Source organism: Apaloderma vittatum, unplaced genomic scaffold (genome assembly GCF_000703405.1).
Source record: "Apaloderma vittatum isolate BGI_N311 unplaced genomic scaffold, ASM70340v1 scaffold2241, whole genome shotgun sequence".
In the NCBI taxonomy this organism is placed as follows: Eukaryota; Metazoa; Chordata; class Aves; order Trogoniformes; family Trogonidae; genus Apaloderma; species Apaloderma vittatum.
Window position 1 is genome coordinate 1 of NW_009698273.1, and position 15,400 is coordinate 15,400.

The following is a 15,400-nucleotide window of genomic DNA, read 5'->3' on the forward strand; positions in this document are numbered from 1 at the left end:
TAATTTCTTAAAGAGACAAGTCAGTTTATTTCTAGAAACAGGTATTTTCTCTTATTGAAAATTAGTTCTTCAGGAGTACTGTTGTCTTCTGGTACCTCGAGTTTCTACAGAAGCACAAAAACACCCCAGCATATTAACGGTACCTTATTAGAATATCACCTGTATGACCACATACACACTCCAGAATTACCAGTCAACTTCAGACAAATTTGGGAATGAAAAAACTCAAATCACTTTTTTTTAAACTTACGTACATTCCTTTAATTCACCTAATGGCATTACATTTATACTGAGGGCACCACTTAAAATATGAACAGCATTTTAATTCCTGTTAGAATCGCAGAATCATGGAATGGCCCAGGCTGGAAGGGACCTTAGAGATCATTTAATCCAACTTCCCTGTCATGGGCAGGGACGCCTCTCAACTAGATCAGGCAACACACGGGGACCAAACGGGCATTACACGAGGCAGCGTACCTTAGCTGCAGAGAGAACATGTTCCTGCTTTACAGAACTTATATCAACATCATATTTACTTTGCAGTTGCTGAATATTCTTCTCATATTCCTGTATAATATTCTCCTTGTCTTTCTGAAGTGAGCTGTGCCTACAAGAAGCAAAGAAAATACGGAAATTGCTTTCATATTTTGGCATCTTACTTGCTCGGTATAAATTCTACAGAGTATGCAAGTCTGCCCGGACCACGTGCTCATCGTAACAGAAGGAAAAGGTTGTAAATAACGGAAAGACGAAGTACTTCTTGCAGTCGTCATTTGGGTCAGTTCCAAAATGAGTTCTACATCAATTAATACATTTTCATGACGATTTTCTAATGCCAATTACCATTCAGAGAGTTCTTGAAATAAAATTAATAATGACTGCTTTTGGAAACTCCATACTCTTCAATGTTAAGAATAGCAACTGCTATTTAATTACCTTGCTTTCATTTCCTGCAGTTCAGAGCATACCGCTTGGTAACGTTGTTCTGCTTCAGTCTTTTCGTGAGCTAATTTTTGATGCTGTAACTTACTATTTTCAGCTTCAATAGTCAGCTGCTGGACACGAGCCTCCTGGTTTTTGACTCTCTGATTCTAAAAGAACAGGTCATTGTTGAGAAAACACCGGAATAAATTAGGGTATGCCCCTGTTGGTATTTAGTAGCCTCGAGCAACAAGGTTCTTCAGTGGCCCAGTGTCATAACAGCAAAGCTGTTATCAATCATGACAGTAAATTCTATGTTGTATATAAAAAATAAATAAATCTTCAAAGTATGGATGTCTAACTCCCTCCACACTACGTAAAGTGTCTTCTCCCCTAAGAAAAACAATATGTGTAACTGATTTCTGAACCATAAATCTGTCAGACAGGTATTACTACAAAAAACTGTAATGGATGATAATACACATAAAGGACTTTTATCGTCCATTAACCAACAAATGTGGTATCACTAGCAATACCTACAATGTGGATGGAGTTATTTTGGGGGAAAAAAGGTATATAAACAGACACACTCATATCTATATAAAGATTTTACTGATTATTATGGAGAGGAGCAGCTATAAAAGTCAGCTAAAAAACATATTAAACTGTATATTATCCAGTGAAATCTGTAGCTTTCTCATCCTAAAATATTCTTGAGTACTTTTAGAACTATTACATGTTTACAAATTCAAAAATATATATATGAAATCTCTAAACTAAATCAAGGAGCAAGAGGCTTCAGCTGCTGAAGAAATATAGTTTTCCAGCAACAGCCTTTCATACACATTTTGGCAGAACTACATCCAAGGATGTAAACAAACAGACAGAGTAATACCTGCTATGAATTTGGAGGATGTAAGAGGAACGATTATAATACAAATACTGCATTAACAGTACAAATGCTATCCAGTTGTGTTTCAAATCAGTTAAATTTGCAGGCAGGTAGCATGAGACTACTGCTTCCCATTCTTCCCTCAATGCATTTTAACATGCACAGAGATATGAGAAGAATTCCTCAGGAGGCTGGAGTCAAAAAACAAGACCCAGCTGTCCTTCCAGGATGTATGTATCATAGTTATTTTTATATTAACAAAGACCTGAACGTGAGAGAAATAGAACATGATTTTCGCCCTCCATTAAAGGAAACTAAAAACGCAAACAGCTGCCACCTCCAGCGAGTGCCCCAGAGGGCACAGAATTGTTAAATGAGCCTGGACTAAGGCAAGAACCTCGCACAGCCGGAATGCTCACCTGAACTTTGTCAACTGGCCTAAGGAATTTCACGCACTCTGTACAGCAAACTTTGCCTTCAGCACAAAGCCAGTGGCACAGAACGGGGTGGGAGAAGGGGAAAGGGCTGTTTGCCTGGTTTGGGCTTTTCTGATTTGGTTTTTGTTTGTTTTTCAGGAACACCAGAACAGCAAAAAAACCACACAAGGCAAAAACCGTACTTGATGTATCACCAAATATCACAATTCCTCCCTGCATCCCTTCCTTCAAGGAAGTTCATCCTCGTTCAATGCACAAACCCCTGCTTATCAGTTCTATGAGATTAGGGAAATTGTTCAGCCAATTTCACTCGCTAACAGCAATGAAAAAACATGAAACTCTGAACAAGGAAGCTCTGAAATACCAACACAAAAAAAAACCCACCAAAAATCAGCAGAAAGAAAGAGACAGAAAAAAAAGAAAACTAATTTCCAGTGACAGTCTAGTCTTTCATCTTAAGCCCTGCCTTGAACTCTACCTTGTTTAATTATTAAATCAGAAGCTGCTCAGCAAGATCTGTCTGGTTGTGATGGTTCTTAAATTCAATCCTGCTGACAGACTGTGTCCATTTTTCTCTGTATTTACTGTTACCTATGACATGATCTGAATGCTAATTTTTAAATTCAACATTCATTAATAAAGGAATACATTTTGTTTGACATTGCCTTTTCACTCATTCAATTTTCTTCATACCTCAACCTGATAAAGAGTATAGGATGTTTTCTTGAGGATACCTGTCTGGTTGTTGTTTTTTTGCTTTTTACATCACTTATATAGCAGACACAACAAAATCCAGATTATACCAGCTTATATGTTGCTAATTACTCTAGGAATGAAAAGCAATAAATTAGAATAATTTGATAATTATTTTTAAAACCTTTTTGTTTTATCTTTAACAGAAACACTTGATCATTTGAAGAGGAGGTGGGTAAGAAGTCATATGTATCTATGAAAATAGATGTCCTATAAAGGTCCTTGTTTATAGTCTACAAACCTATAGAGAAAAAAGGTTGTGGTAACTTGAGTCAAAACCAGTGAGAAATGCTAGAAATGGTCCTTCAATACAAACATCTGAGTAATAATCATTGATTAATTTTATCTGGGGGAAAAATCCTTAGTTGGACTGACAGCCAAGACACTGTCCTCTCCCAAGAGAGAACGACTGCACTGCACTATCACAGCCAGCTCTCAGCTCAACACTGCTTACACACACTTTTGCACAAGGGCAGGAATTTGAATACTGACACTTGCTGTCATGACATATTTACAAAAAACTTACAGTTGACTTTATCTCTTCCAAATAATCTTCCCTCATCTTGCTAAGGCAAGCATTGGTGTCCTCAAGCAGTTTCTCCATGTCTTCTGTGTGCTTCTTCCGGATGTTAAACTTCTCCTTCTCCATCTCAGCCACCGTGTTGTGAAGCTGCATCACAAGAATTTTACGAAATAATAGAAGGCATATAAATGTAGCATTTAGAAGTACTATATTATTGCAGCGTATAAACAGAGTAACCGAGAAGCACAGGCCACATTTCTGTTCTCCATAACAGAACTACATTATTGTCTCACCAAAACCAGGTTTACCATAACTCTATAAAGCAATAATTTAGAGGTATAAGCAAGTCATTGAGAAGTACAAATAATCCACATGCAATGCTGAAACGCACACATATTTTTGCCACTGATATTCTATTGGTTGACATATTTTAATTGAATACCAATGACTGTTGCACAAAACAAATTAACTTTTGTTCCAGGAACACTAACGTTCTCTCCAGATGTACTGCCAGCATGTCTGTCTCTCAACTGGCAAGAAGGTGGAGAGCCTTCACAATCTACTTGTCTAATAAAAGGATTATTTGTGTTATCACTAACCCTCGATTTATGTCCTAAACACCGGTGGCCTCCCTTTCTTATTTAGCAGCCTCAAATCTAAATATTCCATCTCTGCAGTAGTAAAGAATAATGTCACGTCAAGCTATTTTTCAAAACTTATATGGGGTCTTGCTTGTGTAACAGCTACTACGCTACTTCTCAAGTTTCTAATAGAACGATTTCCTGGCTGAAGGAGAAAGCTTCAACGTACAAAATAAAAGCATCATTCTAAACATATTGCTAAAAACAGGTTAATTTGCACAAGCACAGATTTTTCTCTGAAACATACAGATTACTAAAATCACAAAGTGTCTGTGAATCTGGACCATTATTTCATACTTTAGCAGTGTACAGTAACTTAAATTTTTTTTCCAAAAGACAGGAATGCTAACAAATGTTAAGGATCTTGGATATACAGTGGTGTTCAGAAGGTTTGCTGACTTTGAGAACCTTTTAAAAATAATCTAGGGAAATAAATAATTAATTGATCCCCAGGTGCATCAGATATAAACAGAACCAAAAATTCTGGGAATGTCTCCACCTTCTGTACAATAGGCTATAGTAATATTTGCGTTTATTGTCAGCAATGTCTAATTCAATAACCTGTGTCTACTGAAAATTAAAAACAGTGCACTGTTAACTTTCACCATGTTTCCACCACACTTTCTACTACCCATGTTTTTCCATAAGACACATGCTCTGATTTCACTTCTTTCACTTAGTTTCATAAAGGTAAAATTAACATTAGCATTTTAATTTGCCTTCTCATTTGCACGTTGGCATCATTGAACATAGCTACAGCTGTAGGAACCACACTTGCTAGGTGACTGCAAAAAGCAGGATGACCTCGGGCTGAAAATAATGCTTCTCTAAAACAAAACCAAAAAAACACCCACCTAACACTGAAGCCTCAAGGTCTTGAGCACAAAGGACAAGATTTATGATTTATCACTTACAAGACAAGAACTGAAACCAACATTGCTTCCAGATGCAGGGCTGCAAAAAAATTAAACAGCATACCTCATCTATGAAGAGAGGTGGTTTTGCCCTTTTTGTGACCCGCCCTCTCCTGAGAGGGGTAAGCAAGACAAATAGTGACAATAATCTGGACAAGGGTGAAGCTGTCTTACAATAAACACGCTTTTTTCTCTGCTTTGCTGCTGTCTCGGGTCTAACAATAAATAAAAACATATTGAAGAATTCATGACCCGACGCAAAAATAATAGTTCAAAGGAATCACCGTGGCAGCAGGTAGCAGCAGGTTTACCAAGATTAAAATTCCATGTCAGGTCAACCAGAAATAAACACTTCCCTAATACACCCAGAGCCCTGCCAGGAGCACCAGATGAACCCCAGGAGTGGAGCGCCCAGCGGGGTGGGAGTGGGTGTGCAAGCATCAGCAAAAAGATTACTCCAGGAAAAAATAATATCAGCATTAAAAGATGTTGATAAGAACATGGCTCAGAGTAACATACTACTTCTATTTATCTATTTTTAAGAAACAAAATGTATTATTCCCCACAGACCCTGTAGGAGGCTTGCAAAGAAAGCAAGTATTGTTCATTACCCTTTTCTCCCACTCATTGTTCAAAGAATCATTGCTTTGCTCACACATCTTCTTTAACTCCACAATCTGCTTCTCTTTTGCTTCTCTGACGACTTGTGACTCACGAACAAGGGTCTGAACTGTCAAAAACGGGAAAATAAACAAGCATTCAAGAGATACCTTTGGGTTTTCTCAGTGTTGGCAATAGATGCAAACAGATTACATCAGCTGGCCAGTTCACCTGGCTTTCTTTTGCTCTTAAAAATACTTCATGTATGTGCTTCTTTAAAATTTAGCCTTAGGTTCTATGTTACTAAGATATTACAAGGTGTTCTCTTCTTCTCTACATTATTTACAAAATATTTCATATTGAGTTTTCCTTATCAAGCAGTAAACACATATCAACAAAATTCTGTATAACCTAAAGAAAACAGGCATTTTTAACCTGATTTTATGTATACTTAGAAGAAAAGGTTCTTGTTGAAGGTTGAGTGCCCAAGATACACAAGGAAATGAAGTTCCCCAATTTAAATTGCAAGCGATTGCACCAAGAATTCACAGTCTGATGAGTTCTGTGACAAACAAAGCAGGTACATATCCACTTCTCAGAAGCGACTGATAATTTTTCACTAGCTGGCAAGAGTATAGATGCCTTGAAGACAACCTGTTACAGATCAGCTCAACCACCAGCCTCTTGCTGGTCAGTTCACCTTGCCATGGAGCAGGAAACAATATACATGGAACTCTCCCTCTTTTTGTACATCGGTTACCAAACTTACGTATTATTTCACATTGTGGTTTAGTCCATAGTGTAAATGGACTCCAAGGAATTCTAAAAGAAACTAATATCAAGAACTGCTGACAAGCACATTCAGGCCAAGTTTTGTACTTCTGGCATACCCAAGACTACTACTCATGTTTGAAATCTCTTGCCACAATAGTCCTAAATAAATAATACATTGTGGTTTGATTAGAATGTACTGAATTCAAAAATAAATGAACCTTGAGCCAGAGATTCCAAAAGGTTTGAAATAAGCAGCCCAAATACTTCAGTATCATCAAAGAAACTTTTCTGATGATACTTATAAAACCTCTAGTGAATACAACAGGATCACACTGCCTCTTGGAAAATCTGGTTGGGAAACTGGATAGCAAAGACAACCAAACAAGCCTCTGAAAATCTAAAGGGAAAACTAGGTCAAGACCAGCAAATGAAGAGGTAAAGAACATCTGCACCTATCAGGAATGCGTAAGCCACAAGAAGGATGCAGGATAATAGCACCATGAAGAAAACAACCACCACAAAGATTTTAAAAAAAAAAAATATTTAAAAAAAATCACCTTTTTTCTCCAGTTTTCTATTTGTCTCCTCAGCTTCATTTAGTTTGGCTTTGTAGAGGGATTTCAATACCTGTATTTCATCATTCTTTCTATCCAAAATCTGCAGGGAAAAGTCACAATACTTCAACAGAAGGCAAAAAACCAAAACTACATCCAGCACACAAAACAGTACGTACTGATGTCTGGCAAAGGAGCTGCCACCAAGAAGTGCTTAGATTGTGCCGACCTCAGTGATTAATTCTAAGTAATTTTCCCAGCTAAGATTGCCAAGTCATAATCAAAGGACTGATTTAGATAAGTGTAGGCAGTAGAGCAGATTGAAAAGGAGTTCCATGTTTTTGGGGGGGTCTTTTTGTTGACTTTTAAACTTGGCTAAATCCACTGTTGCTTTTCTTGAGTTTGGAAGTCTCATGGTGCTACTGCTGCAAAAAGAAAAGATTTGTTTCCCTTCCTGTATTTATGTTGCCTAATACTCTTTAAAAGCATCTAAAATTATCAGCAGGTTTAAGAAATAACTAATTACTTCATTATGGTCCTTTGCACTTCACCAACTGCAATTCTTTGCAAGCATTCCAAGAAACAATGAGTTGGAATAGAGCAAGTATATGAGGTGTAACTACATTCCCATTTCTGCGCATGCTGATTTTTTTGGGGAAAAAAAAATGCTCAAATATTTGCACACTTTGAGATAGCATTTTAATTTAAACTTCATGTCTAAGATAAACATTAAAAGTCACAGAAATTTTATAACAGTGCCCCAAATCTCTCATCAAACAGAAGCTTTCATCTTAAAACAATATTACTCCATCTGCATTAAATGTTTTGTGTCTTTAAAGATTAATATGACACTATTTAACCTTTTCTAAAATATCCAATGTTATTAAACGACTTCAAAAGACGGAATTCTAACATCGGTTAGAAAAGGATGACAGCTCAAGGGATGAGAAAGCATTTAAACTATTTCTTATTCTCACAAAGCTGTTTCCTTTAGACTCCCGGCTTTGCTAGCTAGTCACGCCGCAGACTTTGAGAACAGATGAGCCAAATATGCACCTGACCAAATATTAACATCCTTCCAGGAGGCTTTGATGTGTCACAGTGTTGTGTCAACTCACTTCCTCCGAGCCTGTGACTCAGTCTTCAGAAACAAAACGAGGTGCTCGGTAATGCCGAGCTTACAATAGGATAAGTCCTCGCGATCCCGGCGCCGAGCGTTTCAACTCCCACTCGTGTTCCTGGGATCCAAGCACCGCAGGAGGCCCCGAGGACCTCGCAGAATTTGCCCCCACGCGTTTAAAACACGGGATTAAAGTAACAGTGTGGTCTTTGATACGTCTTTTTTTGTAATCTCCCCCAAAGCAGCGATAAGCAACGCCCTAAAGAGAAGGCAGCTTAACGCAAAGGAAGTATATCTGGTGTCATTTTATTGCTGTGAGGAACTGAAAGCCACGTGGAGCTTTAACAATGCCATAACATAAATAATGAACTGTTTATTGGCCAGCCTATGCTTTAGGGTATGCTGTCAAATCAGAGAGGAGAACAAGCGCTCTTGCCGCAGTAGCGAGAACATGTATGATGTACTTGACGCTTTTCCTGCTGTCACTTTTCGCATTTTGTCCAGAAAAATTGAATTAAGTACTTTTGTTCACATTTTTCTATAATAGAGGTGTTTTCTCTCTAAAAGAAGAAACATGAATTCACGGTTTCAGCAGCACGTGAGCCCAGAGAAGCCACCAGGCTGTGAAACAGGGGGTCTTGTTCAAACAAACAGATCACCATGTATTTTCATCTGCTTTCTGCAAGTGTATTTCCCTTCCTAAGTTTATATTATCATAGAATACTCTGCATTCCTATCAGCTTATACAAACTGTTCCCTACAATCTCACTTTAGAGGAACATTAACTGCAATTGTGAAGAAGCTAAAGTACAAGTGCAAATTATTAATTGGAATCAGACTCTCGACTCCTTTGTTTCATATAATGTCTTTGGGGAAAAAAATGCAAACACTTCTTACCTTTTCAACATCAGAATCATGCTTCTGCTGTAATCTAATGTTTTCTTCATGAAATTTACGTTCTGCTATTTTCATTTTCAAGTCCAGCTTTAAAAGCAAAACAGAAAAGATAAATAATTTAAATAAAAAGTAAATTACGAGTGACCTTTGTATCACTTCTAAATTATTCATTTGTATCTTTGAGAAGGCAATGGGAAGTCACTAACAAATAACTGCTAAGAAAAAAAAATCTATACTCAGTTTCCCAGTATTTTTATATTTATTTCATAAAGCTGTTACAGAAGATCTCAACCTATAATATTTAGTTAAAAAACGAATTCATAAGATGTTTTAGTTGGCAAGAAAAACAACTGCTACTGCCTAGAAAAAGCTATCATCCTTTAGTTAAATAAACACTCAAGAATGAAACTTTTAATATTTCTGTTAATACACCAAGTATGGTAAACTTGCTTCTATTCTTCAGGCAGGTGTTACATTTATACAAAGAATGTCCTTTAGCCCAGATGCATGTTTATTTTTGTTTGTTTTCTATTATTCAGAGATTTCACATTATAAACACATTTCCTTTTCAAGGATACTTGTAATGGGATTAAGGATATTGCTGCTGAACTTGATTGCTAAAATACATTTCCTGCTCAGGTTTGTTCAAAGTAGCGCACTTCAACCCCTCAGACAGTAACACCTTGTCGCTCCTTGCTTATACTCTAAGATTTCATCTTCAAAGTATTTTTAAATCTCTTGTATAGTTTGACTGCACCAATAAAGACTGTCTTCAGGACTCTGCAAATCTGATCGGTATTTTGTGTTGCTCAAGGGTTTTCCAAAACACAAAAGTGACATCTCGAGTGCGGATTCAGGCTATTCCACATCTACATTGAGCCATCTCCACTGCTCAGAAAGCAAAGCGGACAGAAAAGCTTCCCCTGAGTGGCAGATCCCAACAGCTCCCTCACTTGAGAAAGCGCAGACCAAAATCCTTGGAGCGCGAGTACCAGCATCTCGCCACAATAAGCAGTCTGTGGCCAACCGAAGGATGCGTACGTGTCTTTCGGATGCTCTAAGAGCCCACGGTGCCGAGGTCCGCCCGCCCTGGAGCTGGACGCTTGACTCCTATCACCATCCAGATATTTTAATTCTCAAATTTGTTTTGCTCAACTAAAAATGTGACTTCGAGCCCTCTCAGCTGGCAGTCTCTAAAAGGAACCAGCAAGCATTACTCATTCTGCCTTTATTTATACTCCCTTGACTTATCAAAAGTAGTCATTCAGGCATGGATCTTCATCTAACGTATACAAGCAATAAACACATTGCAATTTATTAATTTCTTTATGATTATTTTGTGTTATGTATTTCTGTTTGTTACTTGAAGACATCGCTACGTTATTGTGATTTGAAAATGCGAGCTACAAAAATCCATGTCAATGCGAAAATGCAAAATGTCATCCAGTAAATAGCCTCTCAAGAACTAAAACCAGAAGTAGCAAGAGCAGCAAATCCCTTTGATTTCTGAACTCTACATCCACTGATAGCCAAAATATATTATATGTTGCACCCCATATGAAGAGGCCACCTATCTCACAAGACTAAATAGGTACATTATGCAAATTACAGGAAGGGAAAAAAGTTAGATTGACAATTAATCCAAAGAAAATAGATAGTATTCTCAGCTGTCAGCCATCTCTTTTATCATTCCAAAATAAGCATCACGATAAAAATGCATGCTCTATTCATGAAATATATGCATATGTATATATGAAAAGAAATATATGCATATATCCCTCCAACAAAGTGACATTATAGTAGAAAATCTTAGTACTGGGTGATAAATAAGTGTTGATTTTTTAAAAAAAGAGCATGGTAATCCACTTCCAGATAGACAGTTTGTGAACATTCCATAAATAAATATGAAGGCCTTGTAAAAACACAAATACTAGAAACTAAACATGAAAGAGACTCCAATCTACTTGAATTACATTAAAAGCTCATGAATTACTGATGTTAGCTTTTGTGCTCACATAGCTATTAAATCCGCACAAACATTATTACATTTAAAACTCATTGATAAAGTGAGAATGTCTCAGCTGATGTAAATTAATCCTCGGTACTTTGCATCAGCTGAGATCTGGTCTACGTTTTATTATTCTGTAGGTTGAAAGAACATAAAAATAAATCAAACCCTAAAATTTGTCTTGTCTTCAATACGGACGTGTATTTTCAAGCCATGGTGACTGCTCCCAGCCACATAGCTCTTTTCCCACAGGTTGGCAGCAGAAATCCCTGTACTTGAAGGTGGCTCCCACTCCTTGTCATTAACCTTCCACTTCACACCACTCCCGCACTCGCACTAGCTCTCATCAATTTTACTTCACTAATTGATTGCCCTATTTCCAGTAGATTGGGCGACCCTTAAGATTTCACAGATTTGGGGACTGCTTTCCAAAAAAGGAGAGTTAGTTGCAACCGAACAATAAATGTGAAAAACACACTCAAAATAAAGAAATCGGCTCCCAACAAAGGCTGTAATAGCTGTGAACACTGTAATAATATTTTTTTCCTGTTTTTTGGAATAATAATTTAAAAACACCTTAAAAATAACTCCTATGTGAAAAATCCTAAAGAACAATTCCTAATCAGTTGAGGGCTGGAAAGGCAATACCTTCAAAAATACTCAAGAGTCCTCGACTTCTATAAACTTAACAAGATAAAATGATATAAATAAAAAAAAAAAATAATCTGACAAAATTTAGATTTTATAATGGTCCATAGCTCCAAGACACATGTGTATCTTCATCACAACTTCTAGAAGTGTTAATTTGAGCATTTGCTGTAAAAATAAATGTATATTACTTTAAAAAATCCTACACTTAAAATTTTTTCTGTGCAAAACCAATGAAAACCCAGAAAGTGTAAGGACAACATAACAGCGTCCTATACCAATGCTCAGAGTACTGGTTTCATTTACAAATCTGCTTTTTGACCCACCCTTTGTGTAAGGCGGACTTCCAATCCCACGAAAAATTAAGTCATGTAAATACTCTTTTCAAAGTGATTACATCAAGGCTGAGGTTGCAGCAAATGGCCTTGTCACAACTGGGAGCGAAACTTCTCCCCTTCCATTTTAAAGTTTAAACACATTATCAAATACTAATTTCAATAAGATAACTATCTTTCAAATTAAAACCATACCAAACTGAGTCAACCACATCTCTGTAGTTACCAAATGTCAAACCTCATTTGCTCAGCTCGTCTCAATTTCCTGCGGAACAGCACTTTGTAATTTCATGTGCTGCTCTTCTCTAAAGCGCCCTTTGCACTTCAGCTTGACTTTATTTACTAAACACACAGTGAGAAACAGAGTAACCTACACCAGTATCAAGAACCTTCATAAGTTTTAGGGAAAATAGATAAAAACAACCTAGAAAAGTCATTCACCTTGTTAGAAGCAATCAACTACGCTCATCGGTTTTACCTTTTATTCCCAGTTAAGAGGCAGCAGAACAGATTTATAGCATGTTATCATTCCGACAAAAAAAAAAAAATAAGTGTAGATACTTAGCTATATTTGAGAAGTTTGCAACTATGTATGAAATGCAGCCATTGCTGTTGCCTGAACATCATTCCTTTGGATTTCTGTCATTGTTTATTCTCCTTACAAAGAGTATGAGGCAATTAAACCCTAAGGCCATGTAAACAGTACTGATGTCAAACATCTGTGCTGTCCCTGTTATTTAAAGCCATGGAGGGTGGTATCAACAGAATGGCTTTTATGTGCCTGGTCACACTTTCTTCCTAATTTAAAAAAAAACAAAAAAAAAAACCACCAACAAAACCAGCAAATAGTTACCTGAAAATGGGGTTTCATCGTTATCAGTGCCCCGTACTTTCACAGCACAGCTAAGGTGCGATGAAAATTTAAATAACAACTGCTATTTAAATACTGTTATTTAAATAGTATTTAAATAACTGTTATTTAACTGTACTCAAAAGACACATTTTCAGCTTGTCACCAGTTACAAAAATTTGCAGAAATACTTAAATACCTGATTGAAAAGTAAATCAGTAAGTAGACTAACAATAGCAACCAGAGAGAGCTTTGAACCACAGATCACTGTTCACTTCTCTTCGTTACAGGAGTCACCCTTAGGCCAGAGGTGGCATCTCAAAGGTTTAGCATTCATCACATTTATTATTTTATTTTTTTTGGATATTTGACTGAGCAGTACTTGTTGCTTGCCAGATTTTTTTCTAAGTCTATGAATATATGGGGGAGGGAGGGAGGAAGCGAGGGAAGAGGGAGAAGGATGTAAACAATAAATGAGAACTTCAAAGTAAGAACTAACAATGTAGAACAATGACTTGTGTATCTTACAATATACGACAAAACTTATTTGTCTTGGTGTTATGCAGCTGCTAGAAGAAATCAATGCACAATACAAAGCTTTGATATCTTCACAGAAGAAAAAGGTTTCTTAGAAGAAAAAAAAAACAAACAGAAAAAAATCCACAACACACACAAAACCAACAAACAACTAGAACTTTCTACCAAGTCGTGTGTACTCAATTTTCACATCCTCTGTTAAAAAAATAAATATTGATAATTTATACAGTGTTTTAAACTATATAGACAGGCCAAGGCAGGAGATAGTGTAAAACAGTCAAGATTTATTATACATAAAGACACGCTGACTTCGGACAAAAGTAATTTGGAACAGTGTATCTGCTACCGTAATTAACAAGTCATCTTTTTTCATTGTGTTTCTTCTGTACCTTATATTGTGAATCGTGTTTGTATTTTATGGTTTTAACTGAAAACGAAAACGCATTCCAGTATGAAAAGAAAGTAGGAAGGGTACAACGTGCGAGGCATGTACAGAAATACACCTCCTCCTTCGCACTTTGAGGACTGTGGTGGTCACATTCCCTTCTGATGAAAACCAAGAGCTCAAAATCTTCACAATTAGAACAAGAAAAACTACAGTAGGAGAGGAAACCCACTGATGTTCTGGGTTTATATCAAAGTGAAATGTGCATATTGTGACCAAAGTATCAAATAAAACGACAGCTCAAAGCACAAACACATTTGATTCCCTCATGAGTGCCGAGATCATTCCAGGCACACATGGTACAGGAGAGTTTAGTGATTTTTACTCAAAATCTAAAAGATAGGCAAGAGGAAGAGTTTATTTTCTGGAAGACTTAAGACCCTCAAGCCTGTGTTGTTTGCCTAAACTACTTAGAATAAACCTTTCTGAGGGATCACAGGTGAAAAATTCTCAAGACTTGAACAGAACGCAGACAGACGTGACGGGATGACCTTGCGTGCAACAAACAGCTCACCATACAATTCCAGGAAGGCTAAAACCAGGGGAGCTTTTAAGCTGTGCCACGCTAAAGCAACATAGGTCTACAGACAAGCTTGCAGCCCTACCAAAACTCCTTAACACACAAAAAAGCAAGGTGTTAGGATGAATGTTTTGTTGGGAAAAAAATAAAATGCATTATTGAGAAGTTTGCTTTTCTTCACAGGTCAAGATTTCTGTTCTGGGTACAGAAGCAGTATCTGCTACATCTCTCTGAGGTTCAGCTTGGTTCCCTTGATAAATGGGATTTGATACAACAAAGTAGGACTAATCTGAGTCTTTGACATAAAGAATTTTTACGACATGCAAAGGAGATTCTTTTAAGTATCAAGCATCACTGTTTCTCACCGTTTCAGACAGAGATTTCTCCCAAAAATATCCAGAGTGGGGAGAGTGGGGCTGTATTTTTGCCACGTAGCTGGTTTTTCCTTGACTGACATTTCCAAGGGTCTATCAGACTTTAAGGACAAATTCTCTAAGTTAAAGGAAGTCATAAATAATTTTTCCTAGTGGAACATTACACACAAAAAGTGCAGATTTTCCATCTGCGATTCACATTAAGGTTGGGCTTTTTCCCTGATATTTGTGCCCATCTTCCGAGCACAACAGAGAAATTATCAGGACAAGAAGGCCTCCTTTGAAAGGGTAGATAATTAATGACTTCAAATTGTGCACCGAATATCATCGACATTTTTATCCAGCGCAATGCCTAAGGTGAAATCGATATCTTGAAAAGTCTCTGTTGCAAAGAGCTTACAGTCTAGAGACAGACTGAAGGAGAAGCAGTATCAAACAAGTGACACATGCGAGCCAGAAATTAGAATGTAAAAAGCCCCTTTATAAACATGGCATTCTGCCCAGACACAAAGGTCCCTCCACAAAAGTCTATGTTTATGATCCGGACTATATTATTTGACCTAACAAACATTTATACTTCTCTCCACATATCTAACCTTCTTTGTATCTTTACTCTTCAAAAATGTTACAACTGCTACTTCCAAGTCTAATATTTTT

The 15,400-nt window shown here is 37.1% G+C and overlaps 1 protein-coding gene across 1 annotated transcript in view; it reads right to left on the minus strand.

Annotated features, from left to right (window-relative positions):
• Positions 1-477: 477 nt before the first annotated feature.
• Positions 478-15,400, minus strand: part of CEP112 (centrosomal protein 112kDa) — a gene marked incomplete at its 3' end in the record, with an annotated part of 38,881 nt that continues 23,958 nt past the window's right edge. Inside the window, exons 8-13 of the mRNA XM_009877931.1 lie at positions 9,027-9,113; positions 7,013-7,112; positions 5,693-5,811; positions 3,530-3,673; positions 937-1,091; positions 478-607 (exon numbers count right to left, since the gene is read on the minus strand). Of these exons, the coding sequence (XP_009876233.1) occupies positions 478-607; positions 937-1,091; positions 3,530-3,673; positions 5,693-5,811; positions 7,013-7,112; positions 9,027-9,113 (735 nt within the window). The remainder of the gene's footprint in view (positions 608-936; positions 1,092-3,529; positions 3,674-5,692; positions 5,812-7,012; positions 7,113-9,026; positions 9,114-15,400) is intronic.